Source organism: Babylonia areolata, chromosome 6 (assembly GCF_041734735.1).
Source record: "Babylonia areolata isolate BAREFJ2019XMU chromosome 6, ASM4173473v1, whole genome shotgun sequence".
NCBI classification, from domain to species: Eukaryota; Metazoa; Mollusca; class Gastropoda; order Neogastropoda; family Buccinidae; genus Babylonia; species Babylonia areolata.
In genome coordinates, this window is record NC_134881.1 from 38,960,592 (window position 1) to 38,983,409 (window position 22,818).

At 47.6% G+C, this 22,818-nt stretch overlaps 1 protein-coding gene across 1 annotated transcript in view; it reads right to left on the minus strand.

Annotated features, from left to right (window-relative positions):
* The window catches only part of LOC143283002 (protein still life, isoforms C/SIF type 2-like), a 121,832-nt gene that overhangs the window by 52,315 nt on the left and 46,699 nt on the right, over positions 1-22,818 (minus strand). Inside the window, exon 3 of the mRNA XM_076588978.1 lies at positions 1,935-2,041. Coding sequence (XP_076445093.1) covers positions 1,935-1,993 — 59 coding nt within the window. The 5' untranslated portion in view covers positions 1,994-2,041. The remainder of the gene's footprint in view (positions 1-1,934; positions 2,042-22,818) is intronic.

The window sequence follows — 22,818 nt, forward strand, 5'->3', positions numbered from 1 at the left end:
AACACCACACCCACCTGACATCACCACACCCACCTGCCAACACCACACCCACATGACAACACCCACCTGACAACACCACACCCACCTGACAACACCACACCTGACAACACCCACCTGACAACACCACACCCACCTGACAACACCCACCCACCTGACAACACCCACACCACCTGACAACACCCACCACCTGCAACACCCAACCCACCTGACAACACCACACCCACTGACAAACACCCACCTGACAACACCCACCCACCTGACAACACCACACCCACCTGACAACACCACCACACTACACCACACCTGACAACACCACACCCACCTGACAACACCACACCCACCTGACAACACCCACTGACAACACACACCCACCTGACAACACCACACCACCACCTGACAACACCACACCCACCTGACAACACCACACTGACAACACCACAACCCACCTGACAACACACCCACACCACCTGACAACACCACACCTCACCCTGAACACCACACCCACCTGACAACACCACCCAACCACCTGACAACACCCACCTGACAAAACCACACCTGACAACACCACACCCACCTGACAACACCACACCCACCTGACGACACCCACCTGACAACACCTACCTGACAACACCACACCCACCTGACAACACCACACCACACCTGACAACACCACACCCACCTGACAACACCACACCTGACAACACCACACTCATCTGACAACACCCACCTGACAACACCAACACCCACCAACACCCACCTGACAACACCAACACCCACCTGACAACACCACACCCACCTGACAACACCCACCTGACAACACCACACCCACCTGACAACACCCACCTGACAACACCACACCCACCTGACAACACCACACCCACCTGACAACACCCACCTGACAACACCACACCCACCTGACAACACCCACCTGACAACACCCACCTAACACCACACCCACATGACAACACCACACCTCCCTGCATTGCATTATTACTGCATTACATTGTATATTATTGCATTGCATTGCATTGCATTGTATTGTATTACTCTTTTTGTCACAACAAATTTCTCTGTGTAAAATTTGGGCTGCTCTCCCCTGGGAGAACGCGTCGCTACACTGAGAGCGCCATCCATTTTTTTGGTATTTTTCCTGCCTGCAGTTTTTGTTTTTCAATTGAAGTGGATTTTTTTTTTTTTTTTTTTTACAGAATTTTTTAAGGGGCAACCAGTTTGTTGCCGTGGGTTCTTTTACATGCGCTAAGTGCATGCTACACACGTGACCTCGGTTCATCGTCTCATCCGAATGACTAGCATCGGTCTAGTGAAGGGGGAGAAAATACTGGCCACTTTTCCGGGATTCGAACTCGTGCACTCAGATTCTCTGACTTCCTAAGCAGATGTGTTACCACTTGGTCAACACTCCATGAAAAAATGGCTGTGTAAATTTGTTGGGGTAAGGATAATAACTCTCGTGTTCAAATGTCAGTCCAGTGTGTTTGTAGGTCTGTCTGTGAACATGGCCACTCTTTGGTTACTTCTTTTTGCGCTCGTGGCTGTGACGTGACACACGACGACACTGCTGACGTCAGTGGGTTGTCAGAAAGCAGCCATTAATCTGTTCTGGGCTGCTGCTCTTCTCTCTCAAAATGTTATTTCCTGGTCACCCTCGTGACTGCGGGGGGTCTGTCTTCCTTCCTTCCTTCCTTCCTCCCCTCTTCATGTAAAGGGAGTGGGGCTGGGGCAAAAGAAAACCAAATACCAAAACAAACAAACAAACAAAACAAAAAAACAAAGGGAAAAAGCAAAAGAAACACACACACACACAAATCGGGTCTGGATGAGGGTTACATGGATCTTTGTAAGAGGAGGATCTGTGTCATGCGATTGTAGTGTGTGTGTGTGTGTGTGTGTGTGTGTGTGTGTGTGTGACTGACCCTGCTTTCCGAATGGCCCCGGCCTGAGAGAGGGAGAGCTGAGAGTCAGTGTCCATCATCGTGTCCAGACTGCTGCTGCTGCCATGGTCCTCCTCTTCGTCCCACAGCTGTTGAAATCACACATCATCATCATCATCATCATCATCATCATGGTCCTCCTCTTCGTCCCACAGCTGCTGAAATCACACATCATCATCATCATCATGGTCCTCCTCTTCGTCCAACAGCTGCTGAAATCACACATCATCATCGTCATCACCATCATGGTCCTCCTCTTCGTCCCACAGCTGCTGAAATCACACATCATCATCATCATCATGGTCCTCCTCTTTGTCCCACAGCTGTTGAAATCACACATCATCATCATCATCATCATGGTCCTCCTCTTCGTCCCACAATTGCTGAAATCACACATCATCATCATCATCATGGCCCTCTTCGTCCCACAATTGCTGAAATCACACACACACACACACAAACAACAACAACAAAACACCAACCAAACAAACAAACAAACACACATCATCATCGTCGTCGTCGTCGTCGTCAGCGTAACATCAATAAAACCAAACCAAAACCAGAGAGCAACCAGTCACACAGCGCTCTACTCGGCTTGTAACACAGCGACAGGCTATGCAGGTAACGAGCGTCTCCCTCCGAGCTGTTACCGAGATTCGAACCCGGGCCCCTCAGCCTGAAAGTCGAACACTTTAATTAAACCACTCGGCTATTTCTGTCACCTTCCCTCAGAGCATCGTTATCCTCAATATCCAGTCTCCATCAACATCTTCATCATACCTCCATCGTCATCGTCATCATCGTTTGTTGCTTAACACAGTCATCACTGACTTCTCGTCACCATTGACGGGTGCAATAGCCGAATGGTTAAAGCGCTGGACTTTCAATCTGAGGGTCCTGGGTTCGAATCTCGATGCACCTGGTGGGGTAAAGGGTGGAAACTTTTCCGATCTCCCAGGTCAACATATGTGCAGACCTGCTAGTGCCTGAATCCCCTTCGTGTGTATGCGCACGCAGAAGATCAAATACGCACGTTAAAGATCCTGTAATCCATGTCAGCGTTCGGTGGGTTATGGAAACAAGAATATACCCAGCATGCACACCCCTGAAAACGGTGTGAGTATGGCTGCCTACATGGCGGGGTAAATAAATAAAAACGGTCATACACGTAAAATGTCACATGTCTGTCTGAGTGTGTATGCGTGTGCGTCTGAAATCTGATTGAATGACACAGGAAACGAATGATGAGCGCCCAGTGGCAGCCGTCAGTCGGCTCTACCCAGGTAGGCAGCCTGTGGTGCAAATGTCCCCGTGTATGTAAAGCGCTTAGAGCTTGGTCTCTGACCGAGGATAGGCGTTATATAAGTATCCACATCAGTCAATCAATCAATATCCAGTCTCCATCAACATCTTCATCATACCTCCATCGTCATCGTCATCATCGTTTGTTGCTTAACACAGTCATCACCGACTTCTCGTCACCATGCATCGCTGTCATTGTCGTTGTCGTTGTCGTCGTCGTCGTCTCCAGCAGCACGGTTATCGTCATCACTAACCTGGTGAGCTTATTTATTTATTTATTTATTATTATTATTATTATTATCATTACTACTACCTTTTCTATATCATAATTATTATTTATTTATTTATTCATGTAAGCTTATCTATTATTTATTCACCTTTTTTTTCTTCTCAAGGCCTGACTAAGCGCGTTGGGTTACGCTGCTGGTCAGGCATCTGCTTGGCAGATGTGGTGTAGCGTATATGGATTTGTCCGAACGCAGTGACGCCTCCTTGAGCTACTGAAACTGAAACTGGTGAGCTCACTGCATGCTGACCGTCAGACACAGTGCTGGGGGGGGGGGGACAAGGTGCAGTGTTTGTGGGGAGGTCAGCAGCTGTCAATAAATATCACTGTGCCAAGAGTTCTGATGCTGGTTGGTCTCTGCTGATCGGCTCTCCATGTGGGGGAACAGAGCAGTGACGACGATGCTTTATTCATATACCTACCTACACTACACACACACACACACACAACACAACATCCTCATCTCTCTCTCTCTCTATATATATATATATATGTGCGTGTGTGTGTTTGTGTGTGTGTGCGCGCGCGCGCTCACTCGCGCGTGTGTGTATACGTGTGTGTGCATGCGTAAGTGTGTACGTGTTGTTGCTATTGCTGTTGTTTATCTTGGTGTGTTGTTTTTCTTTTTCTTTTTTTTTTTCTTTTCCTCACAAGCGCTTTGTTATCGATTGGTCTTGTCGCTGTGCAGCCATAGCAATCGATAAATCGTGCCCCACTGACGTGCAGCTGACGACGAGAGCGCCGAGTGCCCAACAACAACGTGCACACACAGTCCTGAAGAGGCGCCGTTTGCTACAGTCCTTTCTGAAACCACCGGCATGCTTCCGATACTACTACTACTGCTTCTGCTGCTGCTGCTGCTCCTACTGCTGCTGCTGTCGCTACTCCTACAACTGCTGCAGCTGCGACTCCTAGTGGTAGTGGTAGTACTACTTCTGTGTTTTACATATTTTTGCGCACTCGCGAGCGCGTGCGTGTGTGAGTGTGTGTGTGTGTGTGTGTGTGTGTGTGTGTGTGTGTGTGTGTGTGTGTGTGTGTGTGTGTGTGCGCGCGCGCGCGTGTATGCGTGTGCGTGTGCGCGTGAGAGAGAGAGAGAGAGAGATTCAGACCGACACATCACACGTGTGTGTGTGTGTGTGTGTGTGTGTGTGTGTGTGTGTGTGTGTGTTGTCTTGTGTTCCCCCCCCCACCCCCCACCCACACCCCCTGACACAACATAAAGAACCCCAGAGGAGCAAAAATATATACACAACACAACCCCTCGAAAAAGAAATCACACTTCCCAACCATCCACCTCACTCTCCACCCCTAACCACACCCACCACCCACGACCTCCCCAATCGAACCCAATCCCACCCCCGAAACAAACTCCCCCCCCCCCCCCCCCCACCTCCCTTCCCCCTCCTTCAACTCCGCCATAACCACCCTCTGACACAGTGACAGGAAAGGAAAACACACACACACACACACACACACACACACACACACAAATACGGCGAAGAGTGGGCTGAGACGATTGTGACACCTCCACAAGTCTCACCCAAACTCTGTGTGTGTGTGTGTGTGTGTGTGTGTGTGTGTGTGTGTGTGTGCGCGCGCATGCGTGCGTGCGTGCAGAACTTTGCATAAGAAGTTTTGCTGGGAATTGTACACCATATATGTGTATGTGTTTGTGACTGTGTGTTTGGGGGACTGGATTTTTTTTTTTTACCCAAGGCGCTGTTCTCTGTGTGTGTGTGTGTGTGTGTGTGTGTGTGTGTGTGCGCATGCATGCGGCGTGTGTGTGTGTGTGTGTGTGTGTGTGTGTGTGTGTGTGTGTGTGTGTGTGTGTGAGAGTGAGAAAAAAGAGCGAATGATGGGGGAAGCGAGAGAGAGGTGTGAAGGTAGGGTGGGACAGAGACAGTATGGAGACTGAGAGAAAGAGATAGAGAGACAGAGACAGACAGAGAGAAAAAGAGCAAGAGCAAACGAACGAGAGAGAGGGAGAGAGTCAAAGGAAGAGACAGAGATAAGGAGACCCCCTGCCTGGGCTTTAATAATATACCCTCGTCACCCAGTGATGCACAGAGTCTCAGTGTGGAATCAAATGTCAGTTCCCTTTTGTTGCCGTGGTTTCTTTTACGTGCGCTAAGTGCATGCTGCACACGGGACATCGGTTTATCGTCTCATCTGAATGACTAGCGTCCAGACCACCAATCAAGGTCTAGTGGAGGGGGAGAAAATATCGGCGGCTGAGCCGTGATTCGAACCAGCGCGCTCAGATTCTCTCGCTTCCTATGCGGACGCGATACCTCTAGGCCATCATATACAGATAATACGGAAAGAGAGAGAGAGAGAGAGAGAGAGAGAGATGAGAGAGAGAGAGACAGACAGACAGACAGACAGATAGAGAGTTGGGCCTGGGTCTCAGACATTAATATTAGTGGAGGATACAATACACCCAGTACAGAATGGGGTACAATACACCCAGTACAGAATGGGGTACAATACACCCGGTACAGAATGGGATACAATACACCCGGTACAGAATGGGGTACAATACACCCAGTACAGTACAGAATGGGGTACAATACACCCAGAACAGTACAGAATGGGGGTACAATACACCCAGTACAGAATGGGGTACAATACACCCGGTACAGAATGGGATACAATACACCCGGTACAGAATGGGATACAATACACCCAGTACAGTACAGAATGGGGTACAATACACCCAGAACAGTACAGAATGGGGGTACAATACACCCAGTACAGAATGGGATACAATACACCCAGTACAGTACAGAATGGGGTACAATACACCCGGTACAGAATGGGATACAATACACCCGGTACAGTACAGAATGGGGTACAATACACCCAGTACAGTACAGAATGGGGTACAATACACCCGGTACAGAATGGGATACAATACACCCAGTACAGTACAGAATGGGGTACAATACACCCGGTACAGAATGGGGTACAATACACCCGGTACAGAATGGGATACAATACACCCGGTACAGAATGGGGTACAATACACCCAGTACAGTACAGAATGGGGTACAATACACCCAGAACAGTACAGAATGGGGTACAATACACCCAGTACAGAATGGGGTACAATACACCCAGTACAGAATGGGGTACAATACACCCAGTACAGAATGTGGTACAATACACCCAGTACAGAATGGGGTACAATACACCCAGTACAGAATGGGGTACAATACACCCAGTACAGAATGGGGTACAATACACCCGGTACAGAATGTGGTACAATACACCCAGTACAGAATGGGGTACAATACACCCAGTACAGAATGGGAAACAATACACCCAGTATAAAATGGGGTACAATACACCCATCCAGTACAGAATGGGGTACAATACACCCACCCAGTACAGAATGGGGTACAATACACCCACCCAGTACAGAATGGGGTACAATACACCCACCCAGTACAGAATGTGGTACAATACACCCAGTACAGAATGGGGTACAATACACCCACCCAGTACAGAATGGGGTACAATACACCCGGTACAGAATGGGAGGAGGAGGGTAGACATGACAGACAATGAGATAAACAAAGATTGAGAGAATGCGCGCGAGAGCACGCGCGTGTGCGTGTATTTGTGTACGAGCATGCGCACGCTTACGTTCGTGTGTGTGTGTGTGTGTGTGTGTGTGTGTGTGTGTGTGTGTGTGTGTGTTTATACAGCATGTGTGTGCATGCGTGTGAATCTACCATCTGCCTGTTCCATTTTCCGCACGGCCCAACAGGATAACAACAGTGGTGTCTCATTGCGTGCTGCACTGTTTGTTTACCTCCCTGTTCAGCTTTCAGCCTACCTCGCTGTGTTCTTACCTCCCTGTTCAGCTTTCAGTCCTACCTCGCTGTGTTCTTACCTCCCTGTTCAGCTTTCAGCCTACCCCGCTGTGTTCTTACCTCCCTGTTCAGCTTTCAGCCTACCTCGCTGTGTTCTTACCTCCCTGTTCAGCTTTCAGCCTACCTCGCTGTGTTCTTACCTCCCTGTTCAGCTTTCAGTCCTACCCCGCTGTGTTCTTACCTCCCTCTTCAGCTTTCAGCCTACCTCGTTGTGTTCTCCACTCCTTCACAGTCATCACACTTCACTCTACAACGTTCAGCAACTGACAGCCCTTCTTCTTCTATTGCCGCTTCACCATAACCACACTTAGCTGAGCAAGAGAGAGCACTTCTGCTTCGTGATGACCACACTTAGCTGAGCAAGACAGAGCACTTCTGCTTCACGATGACCACACTTAGCTGAGCAAGAGAGAGCACTTCTGCTTCACGATGACCACACTTAGCTGAGCAAGACAGAGCAATTCTGCTTCACAATAACCACATTTAGCTGAGCAAGAGACTGATCAGTATCAGTATCAGTAGCTCAAGGAGGCGTCACTGCGTTCGGACAAATCCATATACGCTACACCACATCTGCCAAGCAGATGCCTGACCAGCAGCGTAACCCAACCATGATGACCACATTCAGCTGAGCAAGAGAGAGCACTTCTGCTTCACGATGACCACACTTAGCTGAGCAAGAGAGAGCACTTCTGCTTCACGATGACCACACTTAGCTGAGCAAGACAGAGCACTTCTGCTTAACAATGACCACACTTAGCTGAGCAAGAGACTGAGAGCACTTCTGCTTCACGATGACCACACTTAGCTGAGCAAGACAGAGCAATTCTGCTTCACGATAACCACACTTAGCTGAGCAAGACAGAACACTTCTGCTTCACGATAACCACACTTAGCTGAGCAAGACAGAGCACTTCTGCTTCACGATAGCCACACTTAGCTGAGCAAGACAGAGCACTTCTGCTTCACGATAACCACACTTAGCTGAGCAAGACAGAGCACTTCTGCTTCACGATGACCACATTTAGCTGAGCAAGACAGAGCACTTCTGCTTCACGATGACCACATTTAGGCTGTGTCCGGTGTTTGTACCGGCGTGCAGATGCGTGTGAGTGCATGTGTGTGAATGTGCTGGGGTGTGGCCGCCACACACACACACACACACACACACACACACACAGGGGAAGGATGAGAGGGAGAATGGAGGGAGAGACAGAGGCACACATACACACAGACAAGTTAGACGTGTCGTTACCTCACATGACGTGTTGAGCCCGTGCATGGCAACCACGTGACTATAACGTCACTGACAGACACATATAAACACACTGCAGAAAAGCAGACGTTTCCTGCAAAAGGACCTGAAGTCGGGTATTGCAAGTCTGTCACAAGCACGAACCTGTATACATACGTCCGTGGTCACAACAACGTCACTCACAAAAAAAAAAAAAAAACCACAAAAAAACAACAACTCCCGACACTGGCTGGTGCCAAGACCACCAACGGGTTTACTACAAGACAATGAACACAAGAGGGACGTCCCATACTGAAAAATTCCCCATGATCATCAGGATAAGACTTTATTTGCTTATTTATCATCATATCATCATTGTTGTCTTATTTATTCATTTATTTATTTTTATTATCATTATTATTTTATTATCATTATCATTACTACTACCTTTTTTTATATATCATAATTATTATTTATTTATTTATGTAAGCTTATCTATTATTTATTCACCTTTTTTTTCTCAAGGCTTGACTAAGCGCGTTGGGTTACGCTGCTGGTCAGGCATCTGCTTGGCAGATGTGGTGTAGCGTATATGGATTTGTCCGAACGCAGTGACGCCTCCTTGAGCTACTGAAACTGAAACTGAAACTTTACATCAGAGTTTTTGCCGTCCTGTTGAACTGCAGTGTGTGACTGTGACGTGTTAAAAAACAAAACAAAACAAAAAACCAACCAAACAAAAAAACAACAACACACACACACAAAAACCCCACAACTGTTTCAACCATAAATGACACGTCGTCACGAACACTGCTCCCAGATTTGCACAGTTAGTGGTGAACAGCAAACACAAATACCCGACTGTCGACAGAACTATAACAAGAAAAGTGAATGGAATACATTTGCAACAAAACAAAAAAACCAAAAATCTGCCGCTGGTCTCGTTCTTGGGCATAAAAGATTTCACAGACATACACACACTGACGATCAACCACTTGGCAGTCACTTGCGAGGAGAGAGCAACAGAGAAGAAGAAGAAAGAAGAAGAAGAAGAAAAGGAAGGCCTCCTCCAACTTTCTCTGTTCTTGCCGCAGCGGACACACTGACACCTCACACCACTCGGGAGAAAAGAAAGAAAGAAAGAAAAAAAAAACCAACGAAAAAAACAACAACATATGAATAGAAACCGACAAAGGAAAGGGAAAGTAAAAACAAGAAAAAATAACCCTCCCCCTCCCCCTTACCCACACCGCCCAAAACCACACAGACAAAAAAAAAACGACACCCACACCCAGTACAACTGACAGACGGGACAGACTGACTCGGCAGACAAATAAAAAACAAACAAACCCTCCATCACCGCGTGCAACACAGTCATCAAAATGCGTGGACAAAAGTCGTGAAAAAAAACAAAACGCGTGGGGATGTAAATAATACTTCGACAAGTGACGAACCCCCCACCCCGAAATAACAAACAAACAAACAAACAAAAAAACAACGAGAAAGAAAAAAAATACAACAAAAAAACCAAAACCAAAAAGTAAGCCGAAACGTTCCTCACCAAACCACAGACTTGCCCGTGCTTCCTTCTCCGCTTACCTCCCCTTCCCCCACTCTCCTCATTCTTCCTCTTCCTACACCCCCCCCCCCTTCCCCACCCCCCTTCCACTACACTTCCCTCAACTCAAGTGGCTCCCCCTTCTCTCTCTCTCTCTTCCCTTCCTCATACTCCCCCCGCAACCTCCCCCTCCCACCCAACCCCCACCCCCCCTTCCACTACACTTCCCTTAACTCAAATGGCTCCCCCTTCTCTCTCTCTCTCTTCCCTTCCTCATACCCCACCGCCCACTCCACCCCTCCCCCCGCCCACATTCACACATGTGTTGACACAAGTCCTGGTCATCAATCAAAAAGTTGCCACCAACGGCTCGTGAAGCCTGGTACTGTACTGGTGCTGGAATAGAAGCATGGAGCCTGCATGTTCTGAGAGTGCTGGTGGTGGGTGGTGGTGGGGCGGTGGGGCGGGGGGGGAGGGGGGGTGGGGGTGGGGGGTTTAAGCTCTAAAAGCCGTTACAAACTTTCCTGTGTTGATGCTGCGTTGAGTCAGTATATGGGGAAGATGGAACACACACACACACACACACACAAAACAGGGTTAAAAAAAAAGAAAAAAAGAAAGAAAGAAAGAATGAAAAAAAAGCCCAGCTCATCCAACCCAACCAATACCACCATGATGATTTCTGGCAACAATGTCGTGCAGTGAGTACTACTTTCAACAAAGTGTGTACCACATCAACAGTGTGCAGTGAGTCGAGTGCTTTCAACAAAGTGTGTACCACATCAACAGTGTGCAGTGAGTGCTTTCAACAAAGCGTGTACCACATCAACAGTGTGCAGTGAGTACTACTTTCAACAAAGCGTGTACCACATCAGCAGTGTGCAGTGAGTACTTTCAACAAAGCGTGTACCACATCAACAGTGTGCAGTGAGTACTACTTTCAACAAAGCGTGTACCACATCAGCAGTGTGCAGTGAGTACTTTCAACAAAGCGTGTACCACATCAACAGTGTGCAGTGAGTACTACTTTCAACAAAGTGTGTACCACATCAACAGTGTGCAGTGAGTACTACTTTCAACAAAGCGTGTACCACATCAACAGTGTGCAGTGAGTACTACTTTCAACAAAGCGTGTACCACATCAACAGTGTGCAGTGAGTGCTTTCAACAAAGCGTGTACCACATCAACAGTGTGCAGTGAGTACTACTTTCAACAAAGCGTGTACCACATCAGCAGTGTGCAGTGAGTACTACTTTCAACAAAGCGTGTACCACATCAATAGTGTGCAGTGAGTGCTTTCAACAAAGCGTGTACCACATCAACAGTGTGCAGTGAGTGCTTTCAACAAAGCGTGTACCACATCAACAGTGTGCAGTGAGTCGAGTGCTTTCAACAAAGCGTGTACCACATCAACAGTGTGCAGTGAGTCCTTTCAACAAAGCGTGTACAACATCAACAGTGTGCAGTGAGTGCTTTCAACAAAGCGTGTACCACATCAACAGTGTGCAGTGAGTGCTTTCAACAAAGCGTGTACCACATCAACAGTGTGCAGTGAGTGCTTTCAACAAAGTGTGTACCACAACAACAGTGTGCAGTGAGTTGAGTCTTTTCAACAAAGCGTGTACCACATCAACAGTGTGCAGTGAGTCCTTTCAACAAAGCGTGTACCACATCAACAGTGTGCAGTGAGTGCTTTCAACAAAGCGTGTACCACATCAACAGTGTGCAGTGAGTGCTTTCAACAAAGCGTGTACCACATCAACAGTGTGCAGTGAGTCCTTTCAACAAAGCGTGTACCACATCAGCAGTGTGCAGTGAGTGCTTTCAACAAAGCGTGTACCACATCAATAGTGTGCACTGAGTGCTACTTTCAACAAAGCGTGTACCACATCAACAGTGAGCAGTGAGTCCTTTCAACAAAGCGTGTACCACATCAGCAGTGTGCAGTGAGTACTTTCAACAAAAAGTGTACCACATCAGCAGTGTGCAGTCAGTGCTTTCAACAAAGCGTGTACAACATCAACAGTGTGCAGTGAGTCCTTTCAACAAAGCGTGTACCACATCAACAGTGAAGAAGTGACAGAGAGGAAAGGAGAGCGGAAGTGATGAAGTGACAGAGAGGAAAGGAGAGGAGAGCGGAAGTGATGAAGTGACAGAGAGGAAAGGAGAGCGGAAGTGATGAAGTGACAGAAGAAAGGAGAGCGGAAGTGATGGAGAAGTGAAAGAAGAAAGGAGAACGGAAGTGATGAAGAAGTGAAAGAAGAAAGGAGAGCGGAAGTGATAAAGTGACAGAAGAAAGGAGAGCGGAGGTGATGGAGAAGTGACAGAAGAAAGGAGAGCGGAGGTGATGGAGAAGTGACAGAAGATAGGAGAGCGGAAGTGATGGAGAAGTGACAGAGGAAAGGAGAGCGGAAGTGATGGAGAAGTGACAGAGAGGAAAGGATAGCGGAAGTGATGGAGAAGTGACAGAGAGGAAAGGATAGCGGAAGTGATGGAGAAGTGAAAGAAGAAAGGAGAGCGGATGTGATGTAGAAGTGAAAGAAGAAAGGAGAGCGGAAGTGATGAAGTGACAGAAGAAAGGAGAGCGGAAGTGATGAAGAAGTGAAAGAAGAAAAGAGAGCGGAAGTGACAGAGAAGTGACAGAAGAAAAGAGAGCGGAAGTGATTGAGAAGTGACAGAAGAAAGGAGAGCGGAAGTGATGCAAATGACGAGGAGAAGGACGAGGACAACGAATTGCGCGCGCGTACACACACACACACACACACACATACATACATACACGCGCACACACACACACACACACACAGAGAGGAGACAGGTATTGATGTCTGTTACACATTGTGAGGGGTATTGATGTCTGTTACACATTGTGAGAGGTATTGGTGTGTCTGTTACATATTATGAGAGATATTGATGTCTGTTACACATTGTGAGGTATTGATGTGGAACTTTGAGTGATGGTAGTAAGTGACAAACGAAGTGATGAAGTGCGGAGAGGAGGATGAGAAAATGACAAAGACAGCGAATAGGAGGAAGAGAAAGAAGAAGGAGGGAATCAGAGGAAGGAGCGAAGTGAAGAAGAAGAGACGAAGATAATATAGAGAGAAGACGAAGGATATGACGAAGAAAGAAGCGAATTAGACAGAGAAGAGACAAATGATAAGTGAAAGAGAAAGAGACGAAGAAGTGACAGAGAAAGGAAGCAGAGATGATGAAAAAGAAGCGAATGAAGACAGGAAAAGGGACGAATGATAGTGACAAAGAGAAGCGAATGGAATGAAGAAGGAAGAAGGAATGTGAGATGACGAACAAGAGGAGTGATGAGAAGTGAGAGAAGTGTGCAGACAAGAGGCGCTGAGAGCCATGATTGCGCGCGCGTACACAAACACATGAGTTTGATCTGTACACATGTGAGAGGGTATTGGTCGAAGTCTGTACAATTGTTGGGAGGTATTGGTGTGTATGCTACACATTATGAGGGATAGTGATGTCTGTTACACACTGACATAAGTTTACAAGTTTACATTTGGGCCAACAGCAAAGTGAGAGCTGTATTATCAATGGTTTCTCCAGTCAATGGGAAACCATTTACAGTTTAGTCTTTTGTGAAGGACTATGACTCTCAAACTAGGAGGCAAAATTGCACTGGCTCTTAAGTGCTGCACCCTTGTGGGCTGGTTGGCCGAGAGAGTGGGGATGTAACTTGGGCAAGACACTCTCCACTATAATCAAATCCTAGCCCAAACAGTCGGAACAGCAGTTGCCTCCTCTGCTGTTCTGATGGTCATAGTCGAACACGACTGACAATCATATATACACATTGTGAGAGGTATTGGTGTGTCTGTTACACATTGTGAGAGATATTGATGTCTGTTACACATTGTGAGAGATATTGATGTCTATTACACATTGTGAGAGATATTAGCTGTGCTTGACTATGTGTGTATACATATGTATGTGTACATAACTACATGCATGCATATGAATGTGTATTGTGTGTGCGTGTGCGTGTGTTTATGTAAGTTTGTGCCTGCCCATGTGTGCGTATGTGTTAGGGTAGCTGTTAGATACACATGTATGTTAAAATGTATGTATGCAGCGCGCGCACGCGCGCGCGTGCGTGCGTGCGTGCGTGCGAGTGTGTGTGTGTGTGTGTGTGTGTGTGTGTGTGTGTGTGTGTGTGTGTGTGTGTGTGTGTGTAGTCACATTTTGGTGTGTGTATGTAACATAGATATGATGTATTATGTTAACAAAAGCGTTTTTGTAAAGCACCTTGAGCAGATTTCTAGATTGTGTGCTATATAAGTATCCATTATTATTATTATTATTATACTGATATCTGTTACGCATTGTGAGAGGTATTGATGTGTTTGTTACACATTATAAGGGGTATTGATGTCTGTTACACATTATGAGGGGTATTGATGTCTGTTACACAGTGTGAGGGATATCGATGTCTGTTGCAAATTGTAAGAGGTATTGATGTGTCTGTTACACACTGTGAGAAATATTGATGTCTGGTGCATACTGAGAGAGGTATTGATGTCTACTGCAAATTGTGAGAGGAATTGCAGTATCTGCTGCATATTTTGCACAGATATTGCGGCATCCGTTGTAGATTTTGTATAGGTATTGATCTCTCTGTTGCATATGAAGGTATTGACATGTCAAGCGCATATTGTGTAGAGGTTCTGATATATCAGCTGCATACTGTGTGGGGTTACTACTGTTTTGTCTCTTGCGTATTTTGAAGTATTGGAGGTATTCATCTGTCTGTTGCATATTTTCTTAATTAAGGTACTGATGTGTCAGACGTACTGGAATAGGACAGGACTTTGTGTAAGATTTTCTTATTGCCTTCATCTGTAACGAGTACAGCGACATGCTGGAAGTAAAAACACTGTTGAAACAATCAGCGTGTTCCCGTCGCTGCCTGTGAAGTTCAAGAGTGTAACAGACGGCCATCGTTCAAGCCTCATCCCTCCTTTCAGCTGACATCCTGTACAGCTACAGACGTCCATCCTTCAGGCCTCATCCTTCCTTTCAGCTGACTTCCTGTACAGCTACAGACGTCCATCCTTCCAGCCTCATCCCTCCTTTCAGCTGACTTCCTGTACAGCTACAGACGTCCATCCTTCAAGCCTCATCCCTCCTTTCAGCTGACTTCCTGTGCAGCTACAGGACGTCCACCCTTCAAGCCTCATCCCTCCTTTCAGCTGACGTCCGTACAGCTACAGACGTCCATTCCTCAGCGCAGTGTTAGGTACTGTTAGTACACTGTATGTAACGTATGTACAGGCGCGCAGCGCGCTCTCGTTCATTTTTTTTTTTTTTTTTTTTTTTTTTCCATTTTGTGACTTATGTAACACTAGAAGACGTCCATTTCAAGCGTTAACCCCCCTTTAGCAGACTTCTATGTAGTGCTTAAGTATCCATATTCATCTCATTTTTAGCTGATTCATTTTACGCTTGAAGATGTCCATTTCAGGGATCAGTCTGTTCAGCACTTCATGAGGGTATTGACGTCTGTTCCTTCAGGATATCATCTGTTGCATGTAGAGTTTGATGTCAGTACACACGTCGATAGTCTTCTAGAGACGATGATCTCTCAATTGTGAGCTGCAATCTTGCATTGCACAGATATGCGTCATCCGTCAGATTTGAATCTGACTCCTTTGCACTGAAATTACTGTCAAGCGACATTGGTAGGTCATCTATCAACCCTGCATCCCTCCGTATTTTGAAGATGACGTGCTACAGACGTCCACCTTCAGGCCCACCCTCCTTTCAGCTGCTTCCTGTTACAGCTACAACGTCCATTCCTTCAGGCCTCACTCCTTTCAGCTGACTTCCTGTACAGCTACAGACGTCCATCCTTCAGGCCTCACCCCTCCTTTCAGCTGACTTCCTGTACAGCTACAGACGTCCATCCTTCAGGCCTCATTCCTTTCAGCTGACTTCATGTACAGCTACAGACGTCCATCCTTCAGGCCTCATCCCTCCTTTCAGCTGACTTCATGTACAGCTACACACGTCCATCCTTCAAGCCTCACTCCTTTCAGCTGACTTCCTGTACAGATACAGACGTCCATCCTTCAGGCCTCATCCCTCCTTTCAGCTTACTTCCTGTACAGCTACAGACGTCCATCCTTCAGGCCTCATCCCTCCTTTCAGACGAGTTCATGTACAGCTACAGACGTCCATCCTTCAAGCCTCATCCCTCCTTTCAGCTGACTTCCTGTACAGCTACAGACGTCCATCCTTCAAGCCTCACTCCTTTCAGCTGACTTCCTGTACAGCTACAGACGTCCATCCTTCAGGCCTCATCCCTCCTTTCAGCTGACTTCATGTACAGCTACAAACGTCCATCCTCCAGACCTCATCCCTCCTTTCAGCTGACTTCATGTACAGCTACAGACGTCCATCTTCAGGCATCCTTCCTTTCAGCTGACTTCCTGTACAGCTACAGACGTGCATCCTTCAGGCCTCACCCCTCCTTTCAGCTGACTTCCTGTACAGCTACAGACGTCCATCCTTCAAGCCTCATCCCTCCTTTCAGCTGACTTCCTGTACAGCTACACACGTCCATCCTTCAGGCCTCATCCCTCCTTTCAGCTGACTTCCTGTACAGCTACACACGTCCATCCTTCAGGCCTCATCCCTCCTTTCAGCTGACTTCCTGTACAGCTACAGACGTCCATCCTTCAGGCCTCATCCCTCCTTTCAGCTGACTTCCTGTACAGCTACACACGTCCATCCTTCAGGCCTCATTCCTCCTTTCAGCCGACTTCCTGTACAGCTACACACGTCCATCCTTCAGGCCTCACCCCTCCTTTCAGCTGACTTCCTGTACAGCTACAGACGTCCATCCTTCAGGCCTCATCCCTCCTTTCAGCTGACTTCCTGTACAGCTACACACGTCCATCCTTCAGGCCTCATTCCTCCTTTCAGCTGACTTCCTGTACAGCTACACATGTCCATCCTTCAGGCCTCACCCCTCCTTTCAGCTGACTTCCTGTACAGCTACAGACGTCCATCCTTCAGGCCTCACCCCTCCTTTCAGCTGACTTCCTGTACAGCTACAGACGTCCATCCTTCAAGCCTCATCCCTCCTTTCAGCTGACTTCATGTACAGCTACAGACGTCCATCCTTCAGGCCTCATCCCTCCTTTCAGCTGACTTCCTGTACAGCTACAGACGCCAACTGACTCTGATCTATCGGGAACGTGACAGGCGGAGATAACACTCACCTGTCTACAGTCTCTGTGAACTGAGGGGTAAAGGGCAATAGATTTAACTGCACTGCCTATCTCTCTCTCTCTCTCTGTGTGTGTGTGTGTGTGTGTGTGTGTGTGTGTGTGTGTGTGTTCAGGTACGAGTGTTGAAGTCATTCTTCAGCTCAGTGGTTGCGATAGTAGTAGCCAGCTATCTCTTGCCTCCCTCATTCCCCCCTCCACATCTCTCTCTTCATTTCTTTCTCTCTTCTCTCCCCCCATCTCCTCCCGTCCTTTCTCTGTGGAAGTCATTCCAGCAGCTCTCTCTCTCTCTCTCTCTCTGTTTCTCCCTAACCTCTCCAAGTCGTCTTCGGTTCAGTGCGTTTCGTTCCATTTCGATAACAGCAGCAGCTGTACAACGAACAGCACTGACCGAACCCCGCAAGGCTGACCGATCACATGTGTCAGCACTGACCGAACCCCGCAAGGCTGACCGGTCACATGTGGCAGCACTGACCGAACCCCGCAAGGCTGACCGGTCACATGTGTCAGCACTGACCGAACCTCGCAAGGCTGACCGATCACATGTGTCAGCACTGACCGAACCCCGCAAGGCTGACCGGTCACATGTGTCAGGACTGCAGCCAACTGGACCCCTTTACTGTTTCAACTTACATACCTACACCACTGACCGAACAGATGGCAGTGTGGATTAGGTGAGATCCAGTGATTTGATTCATTGGTCTGGGTCTGTGTGACCTACGTCATTGTAGGCTGTGAAACCAAGGGCATGCTTCTTCTTCTTCTTCTGCGTTCACTCGTATGCACATGAGTGGGCTTTCACGTATATGACCGTTTTACCCCGCCATGTAGGCAGCCATACTCCGTTTTCTGGGGTGTGCATGCTGGGTATGTTCTTGTTTCCATAACCCACCGAGCGCTGACATGGATTACAGGATCTTTAACGTGCGTATTTGATCTTCTGCTTGCATATACACACGAAGGGGGTTCAGGCACTAACAGGTCTGCACATATGTTGACCTGGGAGATCCGAAAAATCTCCACCCTTTACCCACCAGGCGCCGTCACCGTGATTCGAACCCGGGACCCTCAGATTGACAGTCCAACGCTTTAACCACTCGGCTATTGCGCCCGTCAATGGGCAGGCAATCAGGCAGACAGATAGACAGATAGATAGATAGACAGATTAAACAGACAAGACAAAAGACCTATAAGTATCATTTGCATACAGATAGACGCACATGTAGACATGTTGCTAGATAGAGAGATTGAGAGATGCACATAGATAAGTATATATAGACAGACCGATATGGATAGAGACAGATATACAGACAAAAAAGATAGAGATAGACATACAGACAAAAAAGATTGACATGTCGATAGATTAAAAACAGACAGATACAGACATAATCATACAGACTGATATGGACAGACGGGCATATGGGACAGTAAGACAAACAGACGGAAAGATAGTCATGCATAATACACAAAATGTGGGTATGTATGGGTGTGTGCATGCATGCGCAAGTTCGAGCGCACGTGCGTATGTACGCGTGAGTGAGTTGGGGAACGTGCGCGCGTGCGTGTGTGAAAATTTCTGCCTGCTTCTTCTCTCCAGATCTGTCTCTCTCCCTCCATATCACACACACACACACACACACACACACACACACACCACACCACACTACACCGCTTTCATAATATTTACCACCGCCCTGCTTTCGGCGAGAGATCCGACAAGACGTAGTTGACATGAATTTTTTTTACCCACCGTCACTGGTGCAGACATTATGTGGCTGGCTGACAGGACCACCACTATTCACCACCACAACCCGCCCGTTCAACACTCACACACACCTACCACCCGATCCCAGACCCTTCCTCACACACACACACACTCTCTCTGTCTCTCTCTCTCACATACACACACAAAACTCTCTCTCTCTCTCTCTCTCTCTCTCTCTCACACACACACACACACACAGACACACACACACGACTCCTTATTTTTTTCATGAATGGGAACCGTCTCTCAACGGGAGAGTTGTGTGCACAAGGCAGCCGGGCGGGGCTGGAGGTGTAGGACTGATCCAGATCCTCTCCCGCCCTATATTACTTCTTCCAAGTGCAAAGCGTATTTGTAAACAGTCAAACCCCCACCCCAACCTCACACCCTTTTTTCTCTGCTGGCATTCAGTGGGGGTGGGGGGGAAGGGGGGCGGGGGGGGGGGGGATAAATCACGCCCAACGTCGTCCCTATCCTGCTGTGTGTGTGTGTGTGTGTGTGTGTGTGTGTGTGTGTGTATTGCTGTTGCTGTTGCTGTTGTTGTTGCTGCATCTGTATGTGCGCTGGCCTGGTATCCTTTAATAAGTGCTCCTGCAACACTGTGTCATCGGGACGCATTCGTCTGCAACACTGTGAACTGCGTCATCAGGAAGCATCCCTCTACAACACGGGGAACCATCGATGTTAGGTCGCCAGAAGGTCACACACCAGAGGAGACCCTGCACTGCTGCCGAGTCACTTCGGTGGTGCCATTTGTGTAGTTCAATGAGAAGCCAGTGGCAGATAGACTGTAATCATGCAGCCTGCAGAAAATGTCAAGTGACTGGTTTTCAGCAAAGTGGTTCTTACCATTGTGTGAACCGTGTACGTGTGGGTGGGGACCGTATAGCATGGCTCTGATGCCCTGTACACCACACCACGCGACCTTCACACATCACTGTTATCAGCACCAAGTGGAGTGATGGCCTAGAGGTAACGCGTCCGCCTAAGAAGCGAGAGAATCTGAGCGCGCTGGTTCGAATCACGGCTCAGCCGCCCGGATATTTTCTCCCCCTCCACTAGACCTTGAGTGGTGGTCTGGACGCTAGTCATTCGGATGAGACGATAAACCGAGGTCCCGTGTGCTAGCATGCACTTAGCGCACGTAAAAGAACCCACGGCAACAAAAGGGTTGTTCCTGGCAAAATTCTATAGAAAAATCCACTTCGGTAGGAAAAACCAATAAAACTGCACGCAGGAAAAAAATACAAAAAAATGGGTGGCGCTGTAGTATAGCGACGCGCTCTCCCTGGGGAGAGCAGCCCGAATTTCACACAGAGAAATCTGATGTGATAAAAAGAGAAATACAAATACAAATACCTGTGTCAAGGTACACCGCCAGGTCAGAAGGAACCAGCTGATGGATGGGACCCCCCCCCCCCCCCCCATGCCGTCTGCCGCTCCCTGTCTCTGTCCGTCTCTCTCTCTCTCCTCATTTTTTGACTCACTTGTGTAAACAAAGTGAGTCTATGTTTTAACCCGGTGTTCAGCTGTGTGTGTGTGTGTGTGTGTGTTTGTGTGTGTGTGTCTGAGTGTCCGTGGTAAACTTTAACATTGACATTTTCTCTGCAAATACTTTGTCAGTTGACACCAAATTTGGCATAAAAATAGGAAAAATTCAGTTCTTTCCAGTCATCTTGTTTAAAACAATATTGCACCTCTGGGATGGGCACAAAATTTTTTTTTTAAAAGAAGCCTAATTATATGCAAACTGCATTTACTGTTATATTTATATTTTTTGTATTCTCTAAACTTGGCACTTTGACCTCTTATTCTGACACAACAACTAGAGGAGTCATTATTATCATTTTTTGTTCAAACAGGAACTTCTTTTGCTAAGCATGGAATTTTTATTTATTTTGCAAACGTTTTGGTGCAGATAGTAAAAAAGGGAAATTACTCTGTAATTAATGCTAGGGGACGTAATTTATCACAAGTGAGTCTTGAAGGCCTTGCCTCTCTTGTTTTGTATTTTGTATTTGTATTTGTATTTCTTTTTATCACAACAGATTTCTCTGTGTGAAATTCGGGCTGCTCTCCCCAGGGAGAGCACGTCGCTACACTACAGCGCCACCCATTTTTTTGTATTTTTTTCCTGCGTGCGGTTTTATTTGCTTTTCCTATCGAAGTGGATTTTTCTACAGAATTTTGCCAGGAACAATCCTTTTGTTGCCGTGGGTTCTTTTACGTGCGCTAAGTGCATGCTGCACACGGGACCTCAGTTTATCGTCTCATCCGAATGACTAGCGTCCAGACCACCACTCAAGGTCTAGTGGAGGGGGAGAAAATATCGGCGTCTGAGCCGTGATTCGAACCTGCGCGCTCAGATTCTCTCGTTTCCTAGGCGGACGCGTTACCTCTAGACCATCACTCCACATTTCTCTTTCTCTCTGTCTCACTATGTCTGTCTGTCTGTCTGTCTGTCTCTCTCTCTCCCTCCCCCCATCTCTTTCCTCTGTCTCCGGTCTCAGCCCGTGTGTCTGTCTCAACCACTGGGTCTCTCTCTCCTCATTTCTCTTTCTCTCTGTCTCACTATGTCTATCTGTCTGTCTGTCTGTCTCTCTCTCCCCATCTCTTTCCTCTGTCTCCCGTCATCTCCCTGTCTGTCTGTCTGTCTCAGTCTCAGCCCGTGTGTCTGTCTCAACCACTGGGTCTCTCTCTCCTCATTTCTCTTTCTCTCTGTCTCACTATGTCTGTCTGTCTGTCTCTCTCTCTCCCCATCTCTTTCCTCTGTCTCCCGTCATCTCCCTGTCTGTCTGTCTGTCTCTCTCAGTCTCAGCCCGTGTGTCTGTCTCAACCATTGGGTCTCTCTCTCTCCTCATTTCTCTTTCTCTCTGTCTCACTATGTCTGTCTGTCTGTCTCTCTCTCTCCCCATCTCTTTCCTCTGTCTCCCGTCATCTCCCTGTCTGTCTGTCTGTCTGTCTGTCTCAGTCTCAGCCCGTGTGTCTGTCTCAACCATTGGGTCTCTCTCTCTCTCTCCTCATTTCTCTTTCTCTCTGTCTCACTATGTCTGTCTGTCTGTCTGTCTCTCCCCATCTCTTTCCTCTGTCTCCCGTCATCTCCCTGTCTGTCTGTCTGTCTGTCTCTCAGTCTCAGTCCGTCCTGTCTGTCTCAACCATTGGGTCTCTCTCTCTCTCCACCACACGGCGTTCCCAGAGACAGTGGTGGTGGTGTGCTTTACAGCCAGCTTCCTGTTATCACAGCCACTCATCTGTCTGATCCCATCGCTCCCCGTGTATTACAGTGTGTGTGTGTGTGTGTGTGTGTGTGTGTGTGTGTGTGTGTGTGTGTGTGTGTGTGTGTGTGTGTGTGTGTGTGTCTGTGTGTGTCTGTGTGTGTGTGTGTGTGTGCACCCTGTCTCTCCCCCTCCCTCCCTATGTCTGTCTCTCCCTTACACTCAAGTCCGCGCGGTATGTTGTGGTTTTTTTTTTTCTGCACAGGGAAGAGGGCAGGAATGAGAGAAGGAAGAGAAAAAGACCAGAAAAAGAAGGAGAAAGAAAAGGGGGGAAAAAAAGAGAAGAAAACAGAAAGGCTTTCCGAAGTTCA